At 37.9% G+C, this 22,783-nt stretch overlaps 3 protein-coding genes across 5 annotated transcripts; 1 reads left to right on the top strand and 2 right to left on the bottom strand.

Annotated features, from left to right (window-relative positions):
* Positions 1-5: 5 nt before the first annotated feature.
* LOC132797254 (protein-lysine N-methyltransferase EEF2KMT) lies at positions 6-1,243 on the bottom strand. The gene is made up of 3 exons (XM_060808883.1): positions 1,083-1,243; positions 213-1,026; positions 6-146 (listed from the first exon to the last, which is right to left on the bottom strand). The coding sequence occupies exons 1-3, from the start codon at positions 1,158-1,160 to the stop codon at positions 40-42; spliced, it is 999 nt and encodes a 332-aa protein (XP_060664866.1). The 5' UTR covers positions 1,161-1,243; the 3' UTR covers positions 6-39.
* Positions 1,244-2,921: 1,678 nt separating this feature from the next.
* Positions 2,922-6,730, bottom strand: LOC132797255 (histone H3.3A-like). Its single transcript, XM_060808884.1, has 3 exons — positions 6,623-6,730; positions 4,157-4,459; positions 2,922-4,073 (listed from the first exon to the last, which is right to left on the bottom strand). The coding sequence occupies exons 2-3, from the start codon at positions 4,436-4,438 to the stop codon at positions 3,945-3,947; spliced, it is 411 nt and encodes a 136-aa protein (XP_060664867.1). The 5' UTR covers positions 4,439-4,459; positions 6,623-6,730; the 3' UTR covers positions 2,922-3,944.
* A 590-nt stretch (positions 6,731-7,320) lies between these two features.
* LOC132796219 (septin-5) lies at positions 7,321-22,593 on the top strand. Of its 3 annotated transcripts, none has more exons than XM_060807302.1 (5): positions 7,321-7,396; positions 7,995-8,425; positions 20,607-21,066; positions 21,137-21,539; positions 21,602-22,593. In XM_060807302.1, exons 2-5 carry the CDS (start codon positions 8,236-8,238, stop codon positions 21,860-21,862), a joined length of 1,314 nt encoding a protein of 437 aa, XP_060663285.1. In that variant the 5' UTR covers positions 7,321-7,396; positions 7,995-8,235; the 3' UTR covers positions 21,863-22,593. The 3 variants fall into 3 exon arrangements, with proteins under 3 accessions (XP_060663285.1, XP_060663286.1, XP_060663287.1); XM_060807303.1 differs by having other exon boundaries at positions 7,349-7,400; XM_060807304.1 differs by lacking the exons at positions 7,321-7,396; positions 7,995-8,425 and adding an exon at positions 19,971-20,314.
* Positions 22,594-22,783: the final 190 nt, after the last annotated feature.

Below are 22,783 nucleotides of genomic sequence, written 5' to 3'. Positions count from 1 at the left end.
CTATGTGGCCGCTAAGCGAGGTTTGCGTGTATTAGTTGGCTAACGTTTAATGCACACGATTTGCACAGCAGCCGTGTGATCCCGACAAAAGTGGCTAGCACAAGCCGACACATTGGCGCACGGCGTCACCTGATAATGATGCTCCTCTACAAATCAAATAAATCATTAGAAATACAAACGAAATGCGAAATTCGAAAGTTCAGCTAACTCACCCAGCTTCACCATGAACTTGTGCAGCGTGTCCACGTTGCGCACTGTGCTGGCCAACAGCATTTGACAGCGATTCTGGGCCAGATCAAAGATGTAATCCAGCGCCTGCAGCAGCCACTCGAACTGCGTCTCATCGTAGACGACATCGGCGGCCAGCAGAAGATCGGGTATCGCATACTTGGACCACTCAAACTGTGCCACGCGATTCCAGCGCAGTTCAGCGCACTGTGGCGTTGCGACCACATCGTCCAGATCCTTGAAATTTAAGGCAATGTTGTGGCGCATCAACTGGACGCAAGGAGCGCTGCCATCGGTGAGCAGCACTTGACCCACCTGGAGTTGCAGCGAGCGATGCTTCAGCAGTATGCCCAACAATCCGGCGCCAGCGCCCAACTCCAGCACGTGTTTGCCTGCCAACAGATTGGCATGTTGCAGCAGATAATCGGCGAGAGCTAAAGCTGCCTCCCAGGTGCAGAGCCCTGTGGTGCCTTCGCTGACAAAGCTATTGGATTCCCGCAGCGTGATGTGTTGTCCCGGCTGCAGCACATAATGTTTGTAGGCATAGCTGGAGGTGGTCGTTGAACTGGAAGTGGCATCGCTGGCAGCATCGTCTAGACTCGCTTTCGCCAGCTGACCGCACATACTGTCGAAGATATCGTCGTGCAAATCCTCGTGATCCTTGAGCAGCTGCAGCAGCCGCTTCACAAACGCCTCCTGGTAGCTGCGCCGCACCGGGAAGAACTGGTTCAACTCGTGTCCGCAGGTCGCCGCAATGAGAGCACGTTGTTCCTCCAGCTCCATAGGCAGTTTCAGTGTCTGCAGTAAATTACAATATTTATATATGCGGCACATGTAATGCAAGTTGCACTTACCGACCAGGCCATTTTGTTAATCGGATAACAGCAGAGAAACTGCTGATGTAGTTTGGCAAACTTGTTGCTGTCGTCCATTGTCTCCGTCCTATGAATGAAAGTCACACACTACACTGTGTGAGCGGGGCGAGCCCACTTGGCGGCGATCTGGCAACGCTGCCACCTTTTATCAGCTGTGCTGTGGTAAGTGCGTTGCCACCTTGTTGAAATCACTCTTGGTACATTTCCTTGCAATTCGAAATGGTACATTTGTTGCTCTTGAAAAAAAGGTACTTTCTTCGCTACGTATTGTTTTAATTTTGTTTTTTTTTATAAAGCTTTAATTTGATTTTCTAAATTAATTATACCAGTTTTTTAAAATAAAAGATAGTTTTTATCATATACATATGTATGTTAAGCATATTGCATTATTCTGACTCACTTTATTTAAAAATTGATTAATAGCATAAATTATTATGTAACATTATCTCATATAGAATGACGTCATAACAATAGCTATAGCTTGAATTTGTGCAATTACTTTGAAAATAAATAATTGAATAATTTAAAGAAAAAACGAAATAATCGATTTCATAAACAAGTTACGACACCTAATACATTGTATTACATGATGCTTATAAACACATGTAATTCATATATGTATGTATGTATGCTAATTAATTTTAATACAATACATTTCTTATGTAATTAAATATTCCGTATAATATATTTTTGTGGCATTCCAAAAACATTGAATTTTAAAATCACACATTATCAACTTGCTCTGATAAAAAACAAATCTTATCCATTTAGTGACCGATTAGTGCATGATTTTAACTAATTACTTATCTAGTAGCTAACTAAATACTTATAGCATGTTTACTAGGTGGGTTGCAACTGATGATTGGTGATAAGACATGTGTGAAATCCGTGACCGAATCTAGCACAAGCCCAGCTCAACAAGTTCCATTAGCGATTAAAGCGTTTACGTACATACATATGTACATATAAGATAAGAAATACTAATACATATAGCATTATGCATAGTACAACTGTACTTTGTAGTTCCACATCGTTCACAAAGCGAAAGGCAATTCAATGGCCTTAAGAAAAGTGCAGATAATTGAACGCTGCAGACCCATAGATGGCGCTAGTTGACCTTTAATAACTGCAACTGGCGTCCAACAAAAAGCTTTGCCCAAAACTCACACCAACACACACATGCATAGGTTGTTGATACCGCAGCAACGTTTGACGTTTTGCGGCAACTGTACACTCACCCAACCGTATCTAATACAAAGTCAAATTGTTTTGTATTTTTTGGTTTTTTCTCTAGAAAAAACCGTTTATTTAATTTTTTGTATTTTTTTTTTAGGGATTTTTGTCTGCATGTTCTATTGAAGATGGATTTCAATGTTACAGCAATTTTTTTTGTTTTTTTTTCGTTTTTCTTCATTTTTGTTGTATGTTGTTGAATGCAACAAAACAATGTAAATCTCTGTACTTTTGGTTTATTATTATTGGAGGGGTTATTTGTCAAGTTAATATATCGTATGAATTACTTGTGTGTATTACAATATATATATTGAATAGATACAGATGATCTCACATCGGATCGTGTTTCACATTTTGAATATATTATTTTAAGAGAATTCTATTACAAGTTGTTTTCATTGAGATGATGGTTGGATTTTAAGTTCTATTCTCAAAAATGTGCTTTGCATTTGTATTACTTTTTTTTCTCTTGTTGTAAATATTGATTGTTTTTTAATGTTGTTGTTGTTGTGGTTATAATCTTGTCTAAACGTATAAAATGCATTTAAATCTAAAACTTATTTAATCAACTACCACGGCCCCAGATGGGCCCAATCCAAATGGTTTTTTTTCTTCTTCATATCTTCTTTCGTTACATTTATATATCTATTTTTAGTATTATATGTTAAGTTGTGTGTGTGTTTACTCAAAAATTATGTTAGATTAAGTGGAAAAAAAAGATGTAATAATAGTAAAAATAATAATAATATATATAGATATATATAGATGCAGCTTTCTTCTTTTTCGCTTTTTATGTGTACTCATTTCTGATGTTTTTTTTTCGCTGTTTGTTGGCCAATTTGGACGGAGATGTTGTTGTCTGATCAGCCTGGCCGCCCGCTGTTGGCGTCGCGTCTTGTGGCAAGCAAACGTGAATCCAAATTTTGTTTGCGTTGCACGTCACTTGGCGGTCTGTGCTGCCACACAGTGGCTTCATTCGGATGCTTGTTTGACCATTGTGCCGCATACAGTTTAGAGCGCAACTCTTCTAATTGCAACTCGTTGCACGTGGCACGTTATTCAAAATGCAAGGCGAGTAGCGGGCGGCACACAAACTTATGAACTAATATACATATTTATAATAGCAATAATAATAATAATGATAAGAATTACAGTTATTAATTATAATATTCATATATAGATTATGTTGTTTTTGCCTTCGCATGCGCGCTTTTTTATAAACCTATATGATCTGGATATACACACAAATATATTCAGCATATATACAGTGATGCATTTATATAACAAATTATCTGTTTTACAACTGCATTACTACATATGACTACATTATATAGTCGGAAATACATTTAGGTATATATTTAGACATATGAATGTTACACATAACGCTGGCGAAAGTTATAATGAAATCAAGCTTAAATTGACAAATATTGTTAAATTGTTGATGTTGTGGTTTTCCGCTTCATTTTGATGTTGTGCTTTTCGAACCTTGCGACAAACTTGTTGTAAGCACAAGAATTGATGTAATATATGAAGAATGTGATTTGTTTTGTGTGTTGTGGTTGTAATTGTTGTGTTTGTTTGTGTTTTAACGATATAACCTCCTCCTTCTTAAGCACGCTCGCCACGAATGCGACGCGCCAACTGAATATCCTTGGGCATAATGGTCACACGCTTGGCGTGAATGGCGCACAAGTTGGTGTCCTCAAACAAGCCAACCAAATAGGCCTCAGATGCTTCCTGTAATTGCATACAATAATAGAAATATAGTATGTATGTTGCATGCCACACAGAGTGTTTGTGTGTGTAGAACAGTAACTCACCTGCAGGGCGCCAATGGCAGCCGACTGGAAACGCAAATCGGTCTTGAAATCCTGGGCGATTTCACGCACCAAACGCTGGAAGGGCAGCTTGCGGATAAGCAACTCAGTGGACTTCTGGTAACGACGGATCTCACGAAGAGCGACGGTACCAGGACGATAACGATGGGGCTTCTTAACTCCACCGCTAGATGGCGCCGACTTACGGGCAGCCTTGGTAGCCAGCTGCTTGCGAGGAGCTTTACCTCCAGTTGATTTACGAGCTGTCTGCTTGGTACGAGCCATTTTACTTCTTGTTGATCAGAGCTGCAAAAGTGAAGGATGTATTTGACTTTAGATGTGATTATAGAGAACACTTTGAATGCGACGCTTAGCGCCGCAGCGCTGGCGTGCAACTGATTCGTTTGTGGCAACTGTGGCTTTAAAGAAAGCAACAGCAGCAGCGCAAGACGAGAATGAGGGTTGAAATCTTGAGATCTCTCGTAGCAGCTGCTGCTGCAGCAATTTTCCTTTTGTGCGTTTTTCCTTAGCTATTTTGGCCTGAACTCGGCTGCTCTTGGTTTCTGGGAACACTTCAGCTTCCACTTCAATTGCGACGAGTCGTCGCCGTCTGTGGCAAGCAGCAAGCGGCAAGCTTCGAGTGCCCACTTCAGCCATTGTGTGTGAGTGCATAAACTTTTTATTCTTTCTTTTCTTTTCTGTACGTCGTGAATCGCATTTTTGCTTTTTTGTTTTGTTTTTGCTTTTTGTTGATGCCTTTCTTTTGCTAGCCCCGCTGAATCAATCACGTTGAAGTAATGAGTTGTAGCTTTCTTAGTTTTAGATCAGCTCACACACACATACATACACTGTACATGCAGTTTATGCGGCAGACTTTCTATGCAGACGAAGAATGCGAAGCCAAAGAACAACAACAAAACGAGCGCCACTCGAGTAAACACAAACAAAAGCAGCACACACACTCACACACATTCATTTGAGAGAGAAGCTTTTGCAATGAAGCAAAAGCTTGCATACCCTTGCATGACATACATATCATCGATAAATGTGCATTAGCAACGAAAACCAAAGTCGATAACAATATGGTTATGCTTATTAAAATGTGTCCTATGTCTAATGTCCAATTTCAATAAGAAAAAGCAAAATAAGACAAAAGATAATGTTTAACGGTTTGACAATTTGAAAAAGTTCATGAAATGTATGTACATGTTTTCGGATAATAAACAGAAAAACAATCTACTCTTATGTTTGATCACCACTAAAAGACACATACATACATTCATATGTATTTGCCAATTGTTTCCTTTTGTGCATTTGCACATTATTTCATATCAATATTTACATGTATGAAGAAAAACAAACGAAACATTAGCTTGGTGCTCCATTAAAATGCCGCTTGTGCAAGCAGGCTAGCAATAGAGCATCACACACAAATCCCAAACATTGCGGCAATAGCAATAGATAATTAGTGTGACAGAGAGCAATGTAGTGAGAGGCGCGCGAATTGAGCGAAAGGTGTTCAACCAACCAACAAAAATTGCGTCGTTCGCATTTAGCGCGCGTAAAGCAATAACGCAGCTGTGCGTGTGTGTGTGCGTTTTGTATTGAACAGCTGCAACACATCCCAATTACAACATGCACAGACTTGTATGTGTGCCGCTCTTTACCATATACCAAAATTTGGGCAAAGGAGCTCAACTGCAGAACTGCAGTAGTGAAGTCACTGTGCGCTGAATAGAGAAAGAACTAGAAGAACAACAATGCACACACACAATTACACAAACGCATACTAAAAACTTGATGCGCATGTGTCATTGCCAATGCGTGTACGTGACTGTGTCAGTGTGTGCGTGAGGTTGAGCGCCAGTATACACACATACACAATTACACAAAACCAAAATAACAATAATGCTGCTGTCCAGAATATCAGAATATGGTACACTCATATTATTTTTGTGTGTGGCTATATAAATAATTGAACAATAACAGAAGCAAATTGGCGCGCTTTTTTAGCATTAGTATAAGCATTATTGTCAAACTTAATAGCAATAAATTGCCAATTGTTATAAACTTTGCCTTCGACTTGTCGTCTGCAGTGGCCACCATTTTGAAAACGCAACAAAAACAACAAATACACCACACTAAAGTGTGCCCATGCATCGCATCCGACGTGCAAACGAAGTCACCATCAACCGCCGTCGTCGACGTTGCCTTCGCGCAATATGTGTGTGTATCCATCAAAAAGCTATGCTAGCTAGCTTACGAAAAGTGGTGCTCCGCCGGCCGTCCAGCGGAGCCCCTCACAAGTCACAAAACAAAAACAATTAACTCTTGCACAAAACTATGACAACGGTGTCGACTATTAGCCACTGCACTTTCACCGTATTTCATTTTTGAACGCAGTAACAGGGTCCCACAATAATTAATTTAACTATAATTATAAAAAAAAAAAAAAAGAAAAACACTCACCGTGACGAAAAGAAAAAATTGAAAATTTAATTTTTCGAATATTTTCACAGAGACACGGACTACTATTTCTCTCGAGAGACGATTTCACAATGAAGCAGAGACAACAAGAGCTGAAGGAACATCGATGGAACTATCGATGTATCGTTTATTTTGCTTAGCCTTATCGTCGATTTTAGCGGCAAACATCGATAAATTTATTAAAGCTAATGTAAATCTTATGAAATATTATCTTTTAATTGTGTGTGTACTTCTTTTCAAAAAATTAGTACAATTTTTCAATTTTTTCTTTAAAAGGTATTCAAATTACTTCTTTCTTTAAAGTGAATAAGAAACATCTTAATAGTAATACATTGGATATCGTATAATTGCGATATTTTCAGCAAAAGGTGCTGCCCATACGAAAATATACGATTTAAAGAGCTGTGCCATTTATAAAACCCATGGCTTCATGACCAATTTGATTGCGTTTTTTAAATGATGTGTAGAAACATCTATGGAAATTCAGATATATATTAGAAGTAATTTCATTGTAATTTTGCTTTTTTCAATGAAAATCTAGTAAAGGCAAACATTCGAAGCTGTCCGCAAGTGTAACCAGCTGGGTTTTTGCATTTTGGATGTATCTCATCAGTGTTTAATGGTATATTTTCAAGATTTGGCAAGTGGTCACACCACAACACATGTGTTCAATAGAACAGCTTTGGGAAAGCTCTTAATTGTCGGTTACACTTTCCGCGGGTCGGTTGTGTTTGTTGTTTTGTTGCTCACAGTCGAGTAGGTATTTTAAAAACAAAGTGCAACGGATATACATAGTTAACATTATTTATTTATTTATTTTTTTTTTGTTTACTAAAATAGTGTGTGTGATTTCACAAAATTGTTTTAGAATATTTGTGGAGTGTGTATGTGTATGATTGTGCAGGCTGAGCTCATTTGTTATGCTGTTTGTGTAGGTCAAGGTGAAGCCGACGTCGCAGCAGCCAGCAACAGCACGGCAGTGAAACAGCTGCCCGCAGTACCATTAGATTACTGTTGTTGAGTTCTGCATGCAGTTTTTGCTTTCTCTCTTTTTCTACCCTGTTGAACGAAATTCTTTTTCAATTACGTATAAAAGGAGGGAGAAGAAGAAACGATGTCAGCAGGACACAAGCATTGCACACTGAATTGGGGCTGATGTGGTGCGTGTGTCTGTGTGTGTGAGCTTGAGTGTGCATTGCAAATACATACATATGCATTTTTTGTGCTTCCTTCACTTACGCTTTCGCGACACTTCTATTTGCAAAAGCCACACTCACACACACACACATTAACTCACCCATGGACTTAATGCATAATAAAAATACCTTTGTGTTTATCTCGGTCGCTTGATAAGCGCCTAGAATCAACAATAAACAATTAACTATTGCCGCACCAACGACAGCAACAACAACAAAACCAAAAACAATAACTGCGACAAATAGCATCAATTTTACACAAAAGCAATAACAACAATAAATATAATTACAACTACAACTACTTGAGAATCAAAGGCAGACAAAACGGCGTTTTTACCGCAGCGTCGACTATTCAGCGGCGGCGGCGTTGGCGTCGGCGTCTTGGGCGGCAGCGGCCCAATGAAGCAACAACAGTCGACGCCGCCTCCGCTGCCGCAGTCGCAGCCGCCGTCGCTGTCGCAAGCTGGAGGAGCAGCAGCAGCTGAGGGCAGCGTCGTGGCCAATGCGATCAGCAGTCTTAATGGCAACAACAATAACAACAACAGCATTGATGCAACAACAAAAACACGGCCACCCCTTTATCCCAAACGTAAGTAAAAAAAAACTTTTTCTATTTTTTTCACTTTGTGAATCACAAGACAACTCTATGAGTATATTCAATAATTCATTTAGCTAGAGAGTAGCTTCATAAAAATCAAACGATTCCGATTCCCATTCAATTCTCTAGAAATTGTTATCAAAACATATATGTTTATGAGAAATTTGTCATTCACAAAACGAGTGTTGCGAGTGTATTCAATTAAGTCAAGCGAATTAAACACTAGCAGCTGTGATGAACAACATTTAATTGATATGAATCAAGACAAAATGAGTGTGTTAAATAACGCTGTTCTAATGGAAAAGCCATTGAAAGAGCTTTTAATGTGCTTTTTCTGCTTTTGGGACTATTTATTATTTCTTGAAAAAATAACATTCTCTGAAGATTATAGTATTGTTAGTTTATATGAATCATTACTAAATGAACATTATTAATGACGCTGTTTTAATTCAAAGACAACTGCACAGCTTTTAATGTGCTTGTTAAAGCTGTTTTAATAATACAGATCTTCAGAAACATGATCAACACTTAAGTAGTTATTAACATTTAGGCTGACTATTTTATAGAACTATCAAAACAAAATGTTAGAAGGTGTATATATAATGGAAAGCTTTAACGATAAACTGCAGAGCTTTTTCAAAGCTGTTTTTTTGCTATTTATTGGGCTTAGAATCAGTTTACCCTAAATCATATTTACTATGATTATAAGTTTAAAGAAAAGTGTAAAATTAAAAAAAGTAAAGAGAAGTGTAAAGTAAAGAAGTATTAAATTTAATTTTATCAGCGTTAATTATAAAAGATTAAGATTAATTAAACAAATCTTATAGAAGAATAAACGATTTATCTTATTTCAATCAACGCAAGAGTTTTACATAACTTGTGGTTCCTTTCTTAATATTTCTTTAACCCACAATCTAATTATAAAGAAATTCGCAACCTTTACGTTGTGATTAATAAATATTTATAGAAGTATTTTGATAACAAACTAACTGTGAAGTTGTTAATATGAGGTTATAACTAAATAATAACTTTAGCAGTTCTATCGTCTTTAAAGTCTACTATGTACTTTAAAATACGCTGCAATTTGTTCGTCTTTAAAGTAATTGTAACGAGGTCGCCTCTATATAAGGATCGTATAACATTTTCGTTGTAAGCTAGACGAGCTTGGACAACTTGTTGTTGTTGTTGACTACTGTTATGTAAATGCTAAAGTTGCTGGCATGCATATGATTACTTTTTGCGCGCAGTGTAGCCCCAAAAAGCAATTGAAAGCTGCATGGTTCTTAATAGAGTTTTGTAGATGGACTTGGACTATTGTTGCCTTTTCTTTAGCTGTTGTTGCTTCTCTTCTTCTTTTATTTTCTTTTCTCTTCTGTTCCCTTCCTTTCATTTCTTTCGAGCTGTTCTCATTTTGGCACAGCAACAACGACAACAACAACAACAACAGCACAACTTTTGCGGTCTCAGCCGCTTTCGCTCCGGGTTCGGGCCCAACAATGCGTTGCGGTTTCTGTTTGCCTGTCCATTTTTGGTGGGTGGAGCAGGCCGCATGCCGCATGCCACATGCCACTACTCTGCCCCCTCAACAGCATGTTGTGACTATTTTCAGAGTGCATTTTCAGAGTGTACACACTGCAGCAGCAGAGAGCTTCAGGGCCATGGCAAAGACAACGTGACCGCAGCTAACAGTAGTTGACATGTTGTTAGCATTCGCTTCGCTCGTCTTGGCCTTATAAAGGGGCTGCCCAGGTCGACTGGGGCATTTCGATACGCTGCTTTGGGGGCAACGCCGAAGCAACAACAAGCCAACAACAACGACAACAATTACAATTAGTATGAATGATAAGATAAGTATTGTCTAAAGAGTTGCGCTATCAATACATCAATATACCACATACATATAATGTATTGTTGTGTGTATGATCTAATACTTAACTTACTCATCATGCCCCTGACTGAATGTGTGTGAGCATTGCTTAAAATATGCATTTGTATTTAGTACGTAGACACTAACTAACTGTTCTCGTTGTACAAGTTGCTTTTTCCCCACATCTCTGTTAATTTTTTGCGCTCTGTTTAAGTTAGCAAAGATCGCAAAAGCAAAGCGTATGTGTCAAGCTATTGCTTTATGTTTTGGGCGTGCTCAAATCGTCGACACTAGTTGTAATATTTTGAAAATTTAAAAATATGCAAGCAAATGAATTGAAAATGTGTAGGGAAATCTCTAAAATTTCCTGTAATTTAACAGCGTATTTGATAGTCGCATTACTTAAACTACAATTTTTATTTTTTTGTAACTTTGTGCCGGCAGGAAATGTATGTAACACGCAAAAGAAGGCATCTTCGACCCCATAAAGAAATATATATTCTTCATCAGCGGAGACAATAAAGCAATGTCCGCCTGTCTGTCTGTCCATATGAACACCTCGAGAGACTATAAAAGATAGAGCTTTAAAATTGTTCATCGACACTTGTTATTGTAGCATGCATATCAAATTTGTTTTAAATTTGTGCCACGCCCACTTCCGCTCGAAAAAATCGAGCGTAATTCGAAAGCTATCGTAGCTAGTAGTAAAATACATCTATAGTATTTATATAGTATCTATAGTATATTTATAGTATTTATAATTTCTGATTCGTCGAAATTATTTCAAAAACAATTTTAAATGGCAGTATGTTTTTTCAGTTAATAATTTGGTATATTTTATACTTTATGGTATATTTTAAATACAATAGCATGGATTAGTATTTTTTTGGTATATGCAGTCGGTATATTTTAATAATTATACCGCACCGTTTTTATTGAAAATGGGTGGCAGGTATCTCGAAGTCGAGCATACTCGATTTTAGCTTTCATACGTGTTTTTTTTTTTTTTTTTGCTAATTTATGACTAAAATGAACATTTAAAGCAATTTGCTATATATATTTTTTTGTGGCTGCTTTGTTTTTTGTACTCTCTTTCTCTCCATTCCACTCTCTGTTAATCTTTCTAATTGCTATTGCTAATCTACCCCTCCCCTTACTCTCTCCCTCTCCCTTTCTCTCTCTCTGTGCTAAATGCAGCGTTTGAGAAGTCATTAAAAATGCTTCATTGTTGTTTGTAACGAGTCGTTGTTGCCGCTGTGGCAGCTGGCAAATGATTACACATGTTATTGTTGTATCTTTTGCATTGTCTAAATGAGGGGCGTCTATGGCTGCCTGCAAAAGTGGGCGGCAGCAAAGGGAAGGGCGTGTGCATCAACCCGTTAGTGGTCGCTAGAATAGAGAATAGAAGAGGAGCTGAATAAGGGAAAATGTCGCTGCAATTGGAGCGGAAATCAGCGCAGAGCACAAACAAAAAACTACAAGCTGTCAACTATTTGCTAAGGAAAATCCAAAAGAAAATGCTTGTGCATTTAGAAGTACTTAAAGTAGTCACTTAAGCAAGCTTCATCATAAAACTCGGATTTAATAAAAGCGAGAGCTACTAAATTCGGTGACATCATTCTCACAGAATGTGCGCAAATCGTGCCCCTTCAATCTAGGCATCATGTCATAAATGATTGTAATGAAATTAATAAGATAACATCACATTTTCTTTTTGTTGTTTCAAGAGTCATGTTGTTTAGAAGCTACGATCATAATATTTCAATAATAATAATCTATAATTCTAGTAAAATCTATAATTAAGTAAATCATTTTATCTCTAATATCGTTTACAATGTTCCTTTTTAGACCCTTTACTTTATAAAAAAAAGTAGAAAAGGTTCTTTAACGAAATTAACATAGAAGTTAGAAGAAAACATTTTATTAGTGTGTCAGCAATTTTCCTTATTATTTTAATTATAAATCGCTTAATAAATAAAAATGTTTTCAAAAATTAAAATTCATAAACAATAAAAATGTTGAAAGAAAAGGGTCTATTATAGTCAATATGTGTGTCTTAATTAGTTTTAATTCATTTGAAGCCTGTATCCTTTTTCATGTATATTCAAGAACACATTCACTTTCTACCCATAGGGTAGATGGGTATTATAACTATTTGGTGGTATGTACATGTAATAATAACTATGGTACTGTATTCATGATTTTTTGAAAATTTGGTTGCGTTCAGAAAAAAAAATTGTCTAAGTTATTAAAGAAATACTTAATAGTGATCTTAGTTGCTTTGGCTGACAATCTGGAATATTTTGAATGTGCTACTATATAAATATACCAAATATACTATGTGGTATATTTTTAGTATTTTTCGGTATATTTTGATATAGTAAAAAAATGCCACGCTGTTTTACTTTTTATCAAAATGGGTAGCGGGTATCTCACAGTTGAGTACACTCGACTGTAACTTTCTTGCTTGCTTTGATTATTCTAATAAAGTGTTCTAATTATCATCGTCAACATTTGTGGAGCACTTTTAGAACCAAAAACTAAGCCACGACAGTAGATTCAATAAAAGGCAGCAACTAATGACCAATAAATCGTCTAGTGCTTCGTTATTGACGGGTAATGATTATCGTAGATCAACAGCTGTATAAAAGTGAGTTTACATTATCATTTGATTGTACGATTCGAGCATAATTTATGTGATTTTCATGCTAAACGTTTATGTACTCAATATAAACAGTTTTGGTTTGCCTAAGGCGAACAAAAATGAAAAGAAAAAAGAAGAACTAGAAAACTAAAAATATTTCAATGGATTGAATGGAATGGCATGTCTTTTATCCAAATGAAATGTGTGGAAAAATGCAAGAAGTAGAATGAAATTTCACATGAAATTTTCTAGATAGGCAAGAATCGATGAGGAGGCAGAGAGAGAGAGAGAGGGGGGCAGGAGTTAAAGGTAGCATTGGGGCAGCTACTTCAAACGCGCGTCAATTGTTTGAAAAAGCGAACGATTGGAATTTCAACGTGCCAAGCGTTGCTGCAACTCTATTTATGGAACATTGGGAGCGCATCGAGTGGCCCTTGGTTGGCGGTGCGATCTGCGGTGGTTGCTGCTGCTGCTGCTGCTGATGTTGCTGTTGCCACTGCTGTTGTTGCTGCTGCTGCTGTTGGCTTTTGTTTGTTTACGCGATGCCTTTGAGGCAACAAGAAACCGAACCCGATGCCGTTCCCGTTGCCTTTGTTCAATGGCTGGCTAAAGCAATTCATGTCGCTGCCTCTGAGATGGAGATCGAGTTGGAATTGAAGTTGGAGTTGGAGTTGGAGACTTAAGATGTCGAAGTCGGCTGCGTTGGCGGCAGAGGTGAAGCATTTGCACTCGTGCGTTCACAAAAACACAAAGAAAAAAAAAATAGCAAGGCACTCGAACAACAGTTGCCAGTTGGCTGTTGCAAAGACGTCGCTAGTTGCAAGTTGCAAGAACCAGCTCGAATTGAACTTAATTGCATGAAATTGAGACACGAGACATGGTTACATGAGACGAGAGGCCAGACCGACGCGACGCGACGCGACGCGACGCTACGATCGACAATCGGACCAGCGACAGAATCAGAGTCGAATCGCTGAGATTCATTCGCTGCCGTCTTCAATTGGGAATTCTCTGTACTATATGTATGTGTTTGCCTCGTAAGTATTTGTTGTGTTTGTTAAGTGCGCCATCAAATGAGCTGTCATAATGATGATATCGTCGTATCGTTGACATATTGGAAGGGGCAGCTTTTTAGCTAGAAGTGTCAGCGGGTTATAGTTCACATTCTCAGCGACAAACTTGCGAGGAAAGCCAACCAAAAAATTAGGAGATTTTGAGGAACTTTAGCAAACTTATTTGTTTAATACTTTCCCTGCATTAAACGGATGAAGCTGTCAGGCATACTTAGGTATGGTCTAGGCTTACGATATAGTATATTTTGTTCTGTATGGTATATTTTGAATGTAGCAGAATAGCGTTTTACCAAATAAAGTTTTCGTAATACTTCTGATTTTTATACCCGCTACCCATAGGGTAGAAGGTTATTATAACTTTGTGTCGGCAGGAAATGTATGTAACAGGTAGAAGGAGGCATCTCCGACCCTATAAAGTATATATATTCTTGATCAGCGTCAACATCCGAGACGATCTAGCCATGTCCGTCTGTCCGTCTGTGTGTCTGTCCGTCCGTCCGTATGAAACACTCGATCTCAGAGACTATAAGAGATAGAGCTAAATTTATATAATAATATAATTTATAATTTCGACAGCATTTGTTATGTTTGCACGCAGATCAAATTTGTTTCAAATTTTTACTACGCCCACTTCCGCCCCCGCAAATCAAACAAGTAAGAAAGTTACAGTCGAGTGTGCTCGACTGTGAGATACCCGCTACCCATTTTTAATAAAGGCAAAATATTGCGGTATCATTTTCAAAATATACCGAAAATACTAAAAAAATACTAAAAATATACCAAATGGAATATTTGGTATATCGATATAGTACACCATTCAAAATATACCATAAACGGCACAATGTGCCAGATTGTCGGCCAAAGCAACTCAGACCCCTAGTAAGTAGGCGTTTTTCCCATACAAAAGTATTTCCTAAATAACTTCGACAATTTTTATCTGATCGCAACCAAATTTTCAGGAATCATAACTACTACAGTAATTATTGTATATACCAAAATTCGTAGCTCTAGCTTTAAAATTACACTTGTTATTCGATTTTTTGATTTGCGGGGGCGGAAGTGGGCGTGGCAAAAATTTGAAACAAACTTGATCTGCGTGCAAACATAACAAATGCTGTCGAAAAAAAATTATAGCTCTATCTCTTATAGTCTCTGAGATCCAGTGTTTCATACGGACAGACGGACAGACGGACAGACACACAGACATACAGACACACAGACACACAGACACACAGACACACAGACGGACAGACGGACATGGCTAGATCGTCTCGGCTATTGATGCTGATCAAGAATATATATACTTTATAGGGTCGGAGATGCCTCCTTCTACCTGTTACATACATTTCCTGCCGGCACAAAGTTATAATACCCTTCTACCCTATGGGTAGCGGGTATAAAAAGTAGAATAAGAAGCGTAATTTTAAATCTAGAGTTACGAATTTTGGTATTTACAAAGTACAGTAGTTATGATTCCTGAAAATTTGGTTGCGATCGGATAAAAATTGTCGAAGTTATTAAAGAAATACTGTAGCTTTCTTACTTGTTTTAATATTTGAATTTGCATATACCAAATATTGCTTTTGGTATATTTTAGTATTTTTTTTGGTATAATGCAATTTTATTATATTTCAGTATTATTCGGTATTTTGATTTGGTATATTATTATTATATTATATTTCAATATTTTTAGGTATTTTAATTTGGTATATTGTAATTATATTATATTTCAATATTTTTCGGTGATTTATTTCTGGTATATTATAATTATATGTTCTAATAGAATCTCTGTTGATTGCATTTACAAAGTTGTTATCAATTATTCAACCCTTCAAAATTTTAATATATTTCCAAAAAAACGTACAATTGAGATAAAAAATTAAAATTAATTAAAATTGAAGCTTATCTACATTTGTAAAGCAAGAGAGATAACAATAGTTAAATATTATTTTCAGTCCATTAAGGGAGACACAACTTTTGTTATGTGCGTGATGTGAGCAAGTGATTTGATGTTGCATGAAGTCTGATTTGAAATTAATCCACTTCGATCTCTCGTTTGCCCAAAATTCTCCCAGATTCTTTCCCTTCACTGCCATCTCTAGGCAACTCTGCGCGTGTCACGCTGCCATCGCTGCCAAGTACAAACGAGACACACACGCTCCCCATTTGCATAGATGGCATGCTGTGAAGTTATATGTTGAGTCCCCCATTTGGGGGCCACAGTGTTCAAGTGGTTGACACCCGTGAACTCCAGCAAATGTGTGTCTAACAGCAAATGTAACGCTGCCATTAGCGATGAGAATGTTTCCTACACTCCCCCCCCCTCACTCCCTCCCCACATTTCTCTACTTCGACTTCTTCGACTCGCATATTGTTGTTAGTCTTCGAACTTCTCTCGATGATGACAAAGTCTAGCCAATGAACTGTGAATGCATTTTTGAAGAGGCCACCAGGAACAACCACATAAACATGTCAAAAGCGTGGTAAAGCGGCAAGACAGGGCAAGAGTTGTGAAGAGTGCAGGAGTAAGGGGAAGAGAGATTGTGGGAGGAAGAAGAGTGGAGAGCAGCACAAAAAAAAAAGCACAGCAATCGCCTACACAAAGCAAAAGATAAAGATCTTGAGACTGTGAGTTGATTTTCGAATTAGGCCCGAGATTCTTTATGGCACTTGAATGCGGTTGAATGGTGATGAATGAATGTGAATGCGCGTATGAGTACGAGTACGAGTATGACTGCGACTGTGAGTGTGAGTGTGAGTGTCAATGTGCATTCGGCTTAGCTTTGACCAGTTTCAATTCCACTTCGCTTTCTCACATATGAGCAAAGTTGACACTTGGATTCGCATATTTGTTCATATTAATCAGTCTTTGCACATTTATCTGACAGATGCAGAAACAAACTTCAGATACAGATACAGATACTCTCCGGTCACAACTACAGCAGCAGCTATAGCCACAGTCTTCTCTTTTGCTTGAGTCTTTAGTAAACAACGCTCGTCTTCTATGTTGTTGTTGTTGTTGTTGGGACTTTTATCTGTTTATTTACACCCGAATATCGCAACAATTCTGCAAATTGCGAGAAGCACAGCACAGACTTAATGCTCTCGTGATATCTTTATGAAACTCTGGATATAAAATTATATTTTCATTCTATAACTCTGTTGAAATTTTCAATTAGCTAATGCTCCACTTCACATTCCCCAAGCTCATGAAACTCTGGACATAAACTGAATATTATTACCGAAATTTTCAATTGGTTATTTTGAAGGTTTTCTTTTAGGAACAAATCTCAGTGCCTATCACTTTTTTCAAATTGAAACGAACTTTATTTGGTTTATTTTAAACTGATTAATACTTATGTTACATCTCTAATTGACATGCTCATCTCTATTTGTGAGTGCCATCTCTATTAAATGCAATCGATATTTCTAACGCCTCTTTGAAATCTTCAATTGAGCATACATCTCAATTGAATTGAATCAATTGCCAGTCATCACTTTAAATCTCCCCCACGACAGTGCGAATTTGTAAACAAGATAATGAAATTTCTTGTAAACACTTTGTTGCAAGATTTCCTTTGGCTAATTGCCAGCTGCTCTCGATGGCAGAGAAGCACTGTTGAGTTGCGCTTTGATTTCCGGTTGCGTGCGAGTTTATGGCTCGACTTGTTATCGATAAGTGCGCCGAGCAGTGTTTAGGGGTTGCAAACTATACAATGACCAGCTAAGGGGCAGAAGAAGCCAGCCTGACGCACGCGTGCGATTTTGTCAAAAGGGGGCCACACAGTGATGCAGTTTGTGGACACTGCCCAAAGGATTTGCCTACTTAACGTGTCTAAACTCGATTAAATGCTTGGCGCACATGACAAACGACACCACACCACGGTGTGCCAGGATGAGAACGCAATTGAAGTTGAGCACAATGTTGCAACATTGTTGTCGTTGTGCTCACCCTTAGCTACGCGTCTCGCAACTTGCAGCGGGGTGGGTGGTTGTAAATTCCTGCGTGTAATATAAGCCGTTAACGGGGTTGCCATATCGTCAGTAATCTTCATATCGATAGCCCTGTCTCGATAGTATTGAGCGATAGTATTTTTTTGTCGTACTAATAGAGACTTATTAAGTTAAAGTGGATTTACATTTGAATTGTTAATGCAAAATATTCTAATAATACAAATAAATTAATAAATAATAATACAAAAAATAAACAACTAGATATTACAAACTGAAAACTTTTTCAACTGTTTCAACGACTGCAGAAGTTTTTTTCATCGATACAAATAACGATAGTAATTTGTTTGTAATTATACATTTCTGTCGTTTATAGTTGTCGTTTATCATCTAGAGAAATTTTAGCGGTTATTTATTTTATTTATTTTTTCATTTAATCGAATGTTAGCTTAAAATTAAATGCTGTAGTACAATGGTATATTCAGACAAGTCGAAATCCTAAGGAACTGTGACTGTGATTCTTCTTGTAGCTTAAACATATCTTCCACTACAAAAATAAATATGGGTACTGTAAAAAGTCTCGCACGGGACAAATTTCGCCATGGAATTACTCATATATATATTCAGACCAACTTTTGGGCGAAGAGTATTTATTATTATTATTATTTAATTAAAGTAGCGAATATAATTCCTTATTGCAATGATATATCGCAAAGTCGGATTTATATTAATCAAATGTATAGCTTTATGGACGCGAATAAAGTTATTATTAGAAGTGCAGTATTTATTAATATAAAATAAATTTGATATATGGGTAATTCCATGGCGAAATTTATCCCGTGCAAGACTTTTTACAGTGCACTGCAGTGAAAATAACATAAACTGAAACAATTTTAAAAATAAGAAAAGTATATTTTTATAGCTCTAGATAAGCACTTTAATTAGAGCTAAGAATGGTTTTGGAATTTTCTTTCTGTTTTGTTTTTTATTCTGATAATTGCAAAAATTTACAAATTCGTACGCAAAACCAAAAAATGAACGAAATTATATATTTTTATCGGAAAACAGATCAAGTTCCTAAAATCAATCTTAGCTGTAAATATAGTGCTTATCTAAAACTTTAAGAATAACATTCACTTATTTTTGAAATTGTTCCAGTTTATGTTATTTTCACTGCAGTGCACTGTAAAAAGTCTCGCACGGGACAAATTTCGCCATGGAATTACTCATATATATATTCAGACCAACTTTTGGGCGAAGAGTATTTATTATTATTATTATTTAATTAAAGTAGCGAATATAATTCCTTATTGCAATGATATATCGCTAAGTCGGATTTATATTAATCAAATGAATAGCTTTATGGACGCGAATAAAGTTATTATTAGAAGTGCAGTATTTGTTAATATAAAATATATTTGATATATATAAATATTTGTACAGATACATTTTCAAAGCATATTTTATTAATGCTGTAAATAACTTGGAAGTCTTTGTTATCGTTTACTATTACATCGGAGCAAGCATTGTTTATAATTTCGAATAAGCCTTGACTTAGGCTATTGCCACCATCTGGCAACGCTGCGCGTCCACATGCAACCCCTGTGCTGACACATTGTCGCCACCTTTTGGCATAGATTTGCGTAGCCAGCGCGCCCCCGCAACACCTCCGTTGGAGTGTTGGGCGCAGGCGCTGAGAGCGAAGCGCACCCGGGTGTGTTATCCTTTTGAACTTTTGAAGAGCAAGGTAGCGAGCGAGCGAGAGAGCACAAGTGCGGCGAGTAGAGTGTGAGAGCGAGATGACAAGCGGCAGAGAGAGAGAGTAGCCAAAGTGGCCCATTAATATTTCATGGGTTGTTCTTTTCTGCTTCCTTTGGACGAAAGTTTTTTCTCTTGTACTGTTGTTGTTGTTGGTGTTGGTGTTGGTGTTTTGGGCATGTTTTGCTTGGCGAGTTCGCTGCACGACTCTGTTCAGCTCCGTGGCTTGAAGCGTGCTGAAGCTGTTCCACTCGAAAACAACGTAGTAGTAACAACAAAAACAACAACAACGACGACGACGATAACATAAGCAGCATTAAACAACAACAATAAAGTGTTCAATAAACTCAACTCGGGGATTTTTATAAAGCAAATATCAATGTTATAAATATAATAAACAAATCGATACATAAACTACATAACTGAAGAAGGCCAACTGGCAACTGTTCAACTGACAGCGGGCAACTTGGCCCATTAGATACTAAAGTAGGCGGCGTTGTGTAGATACACACAACAACAACAGGCGAAAACTTAAAACACAGAAGAAACCTTCTCAGCTCAGCGCACACACACAACATTCGTCATGTGTAAGTAGCAGATGCAGATGCAGATGCAGATACAGGTTGCCACCACAAAGAGGGGGGGAGGGAGGGGGGTACACACTTGGGCTTGATGCACTGAAGTGGCTTGTTTGTTGCCACTTGAGCTAAGCGGCCCAGCAATGTGTTTGTTTTGCGCTAATGAGCAAATGGAGCTGCCACTCAACACTCCACAGCGGGAGTGCTTTTCTTTCTTTTGCTCCCTTTTTTTATGCGACATCACAGCAAACGCGTGCTCTAATTTACCAAAAATTACCTTTTTTCCCCTCTCGTTTTGCAGCAAAGACACCGTCATTTGACAAGGATCGGGATTACATTGGCTTTGCCACGCTGCCAGAGCAAGTGCATCGCAAGTCGGTGAAGCGTGGCTTCGAGTTCACATTGATGGTCGTCGGAGAGTCCGGACTGGGCAAATCGACGCTCATCAACAGCCTGTTCCTCGGGGATCTGTACAAGAACCGTCAGATGCCCAATGTGGAGGAGCGCATCGAGAAGACAACGCGCGTCGAAAAGAAGACCATGGACATCGAGGAGCGTGGAGTACGATTGCGTCTTACGGTCGTCGATACACCTGGCTTCGGGGATGCCATCAATTGTGAGGATAGCTGGCGTGTCTGCACGCAGTACATCGATGAGCAGTTCCGTCAGTATTTCACCGATGAGAGCGGCCTCAATCGCCGCAACATCCAGGACAATCGTGTCCATTGCTGCCTCTACTTTGTCCCTCCCTGGGGTCACAGGTAAGTCAAGCTCTCCCCATATATACATATGTATATACGCATGTAATACAATGAATAAATCACTTTGCAGCTTGCGGCAAATGGACTTGGATCTGATTAGGCGACTGCATCGCAAGGTGAACATTGTGCTGGTCATTGGCAAGGCGGATTGTCTGAACAAAACGGAGGTGCGCAAGCTGAAGGAGCGCATACTGCAGGATCTCGAGGACAATCACATACAGTTGTATCAGTTTCCCGAATGCGATTCCGATGAAGATGACGATTTCAAGCAGCAGGATCGCGAGCTCAAGGCATCGATACCCTTTGCTGTTGTCGGCAGCAATACCATACTCGAGGTGGCTGGCAAGAAGGTGCGCGGACGTCAATATCCTTGGGGCGTTGTCAATGTCGAGGATGCCGAGCACAGTGATTTTATCAAGCTGCGCACATTCCTTATATCCACGCACATGCAGGACCTCAAGGACACTACACAGGTAAGAGCTACGCATTCTTGCTATATGATTGATGATATTCAAGCATCCTCTCTCTCTTTCAGGATGTGCACTACGAGAACTTTCGGGCACAGTGCATCTCACAGATATCGCAGCATGCGCTGCGTGAACGTGGCAAGTTGAAGCGCGATTCGATTAGCTCAACGAATGGATTCGATGCGGCCATTTCGGAAACGGATCGCTTGCTTTTGCAGAAGGACGAGGAGATCCGACGCATGCAGGACATGCTCACGCAAATGCAGGAGAAGCTCAAGCAGACGCATCTCATGGAGATGAAGAAGAATGATAGCGTCATCGATGTCTAAATTGCGACAAGATAAAGTTGCGTGTTCAATTTTGCACCTTGATATCTATATATATATAAATAATATATATATATATATATACATGCATATATATTATATATATAAATACTTATATAGACTTCCCCTTCTCTCCCCCAAAAAAACGCACACACACTTACCAATACAAAACACACACACACACACACGCCTCTAAATAGGCGCACAACCACCAAAAAATAATACGTTTTTAAGATTAGCACAGTTTCCAGTTATATAAATTTTGTTCTTAAGCTTTTTGTAGTTTCCCAAAGTAAGAGTCAAATTTAACAGCCGTATTTACGTTCTAGATATATATTTCAATACACAAACTGACCAAATTATTTCATATACCTACAATTTGTCAACAATTTACTCGAACAAAATTGATAACTAGAGACAGATTTTTAATAAAGTAGCAGTGCAATTAATCATCTAGGAACATGCCTGTTGAATTCGCTTTCGCTTCCAATTCGCCAATTTTTCTTATAAGAACTCAATTCAAATTTCAATTGTTAAACGTAGATTTAATAATATTTGACAGCATAATTGCTATATAATTAGATTCATGTACGTATTGGCTAAGAAGTCGAATTCCAGAACATCATTCATCGATGATACACAACATTATAAAATACCAAAGTCAAATCAAGTTTACAAAACTGAATGAAAAAACTGCATTACAAACTCATAACAAGCGAAGAGTTAAACTGAATTGAATCCCCACAATGTTAGAATATCTAACTTATATTTATTTTCCATTGTTTTTTTTTTATTCTTTTTTTTTGGCTTGATTGCGAATTTTCCTTGGATTGAAGAGGAAAATGCAGAAATACATTTCTAATTTGTTGGAACGGATTGTTAATGAATTTATTTTATAAAATATTAGTTAAGTGACATACAACA

Source organism: Drosophila nasuta, chromosome X, assembly GCF_023558535.2.
Source record: "Drosophila nasuta strain 15112-1781.00 chromosome X, ASM2355853v1, whole genome shotgun sequence".
NCBI lineage: Eukaryota > Metazoa > Arthropoda > Insecta > Diptera > Drosophilidae > Drosophila > Drosophila nasuta.
The sequence above is the reverse complement of the archived record's forward strand: the minus strand, read 5'-3'. Positions and strand labels throughout refer to the sequence as shown.

Excerpts from the sequence above, each read along its gene's own strand:
- LOC132797254 (XM_060808883.1), bottom strand. The coding sequence starts at position 1,160 with ATGGACGACAGCAACAAGTTTGCCAAACTACATCAGCAGTTTCTCTGC. Across the intron at positions 1,027-1,082 it reads TTAACAAAATGGCCTGGTCG|ACACTGAAACTGCCTATGGA; the intron begins GTAAGTGCAACT and ends AATTTACTGCAG. Across the intron at positions 147-212 it reads CAAGTTCATGGTGAAGCTGG|AGGAGCATCATTATCAGGTG; the intron begins GTGAGTTAGCTG and ends TTTGATTTGTAG.
- LOC132797255 (XM_060808884.1), bottom strand. The coding sequence starts at position 4,438 with ATGGCTCGTACCAAGCAGACAGCTCGTAAATCAACTGGAGGTAAAGCT. Across the intron at positions 4,074-4,156 it reads CTGCCATTGGCGCCCTGCAG|GAAGCATCTGAGGCCTATTT; the intron begins GTGAGTTACTGT and ends ATGCAATTACAG.
- LOC132796219 (XM_060807302.1), top strand. The coding sequence starts at position 8,236 with ATGAAGCAACAACAGTCGACGCCGCCTCCGCTGCCGCAGTCGCAGCCG. Across the intron at positions 21,067-21,136 it reads GTCCCTCCCTGGGGTCACAG|CTTGCGGCAAATGGACTTGG; the intron begins GTAAGTCAAGCT and ends ATCACTTTGCAG. Across the intron at positions 21,540-21,601 it reads ACCTCAAGGACACTACACAG|GATGTGCACTACGAGAACTT; the intron begins GTAAGAGCTACG and ends TCTCTCTTTCAG.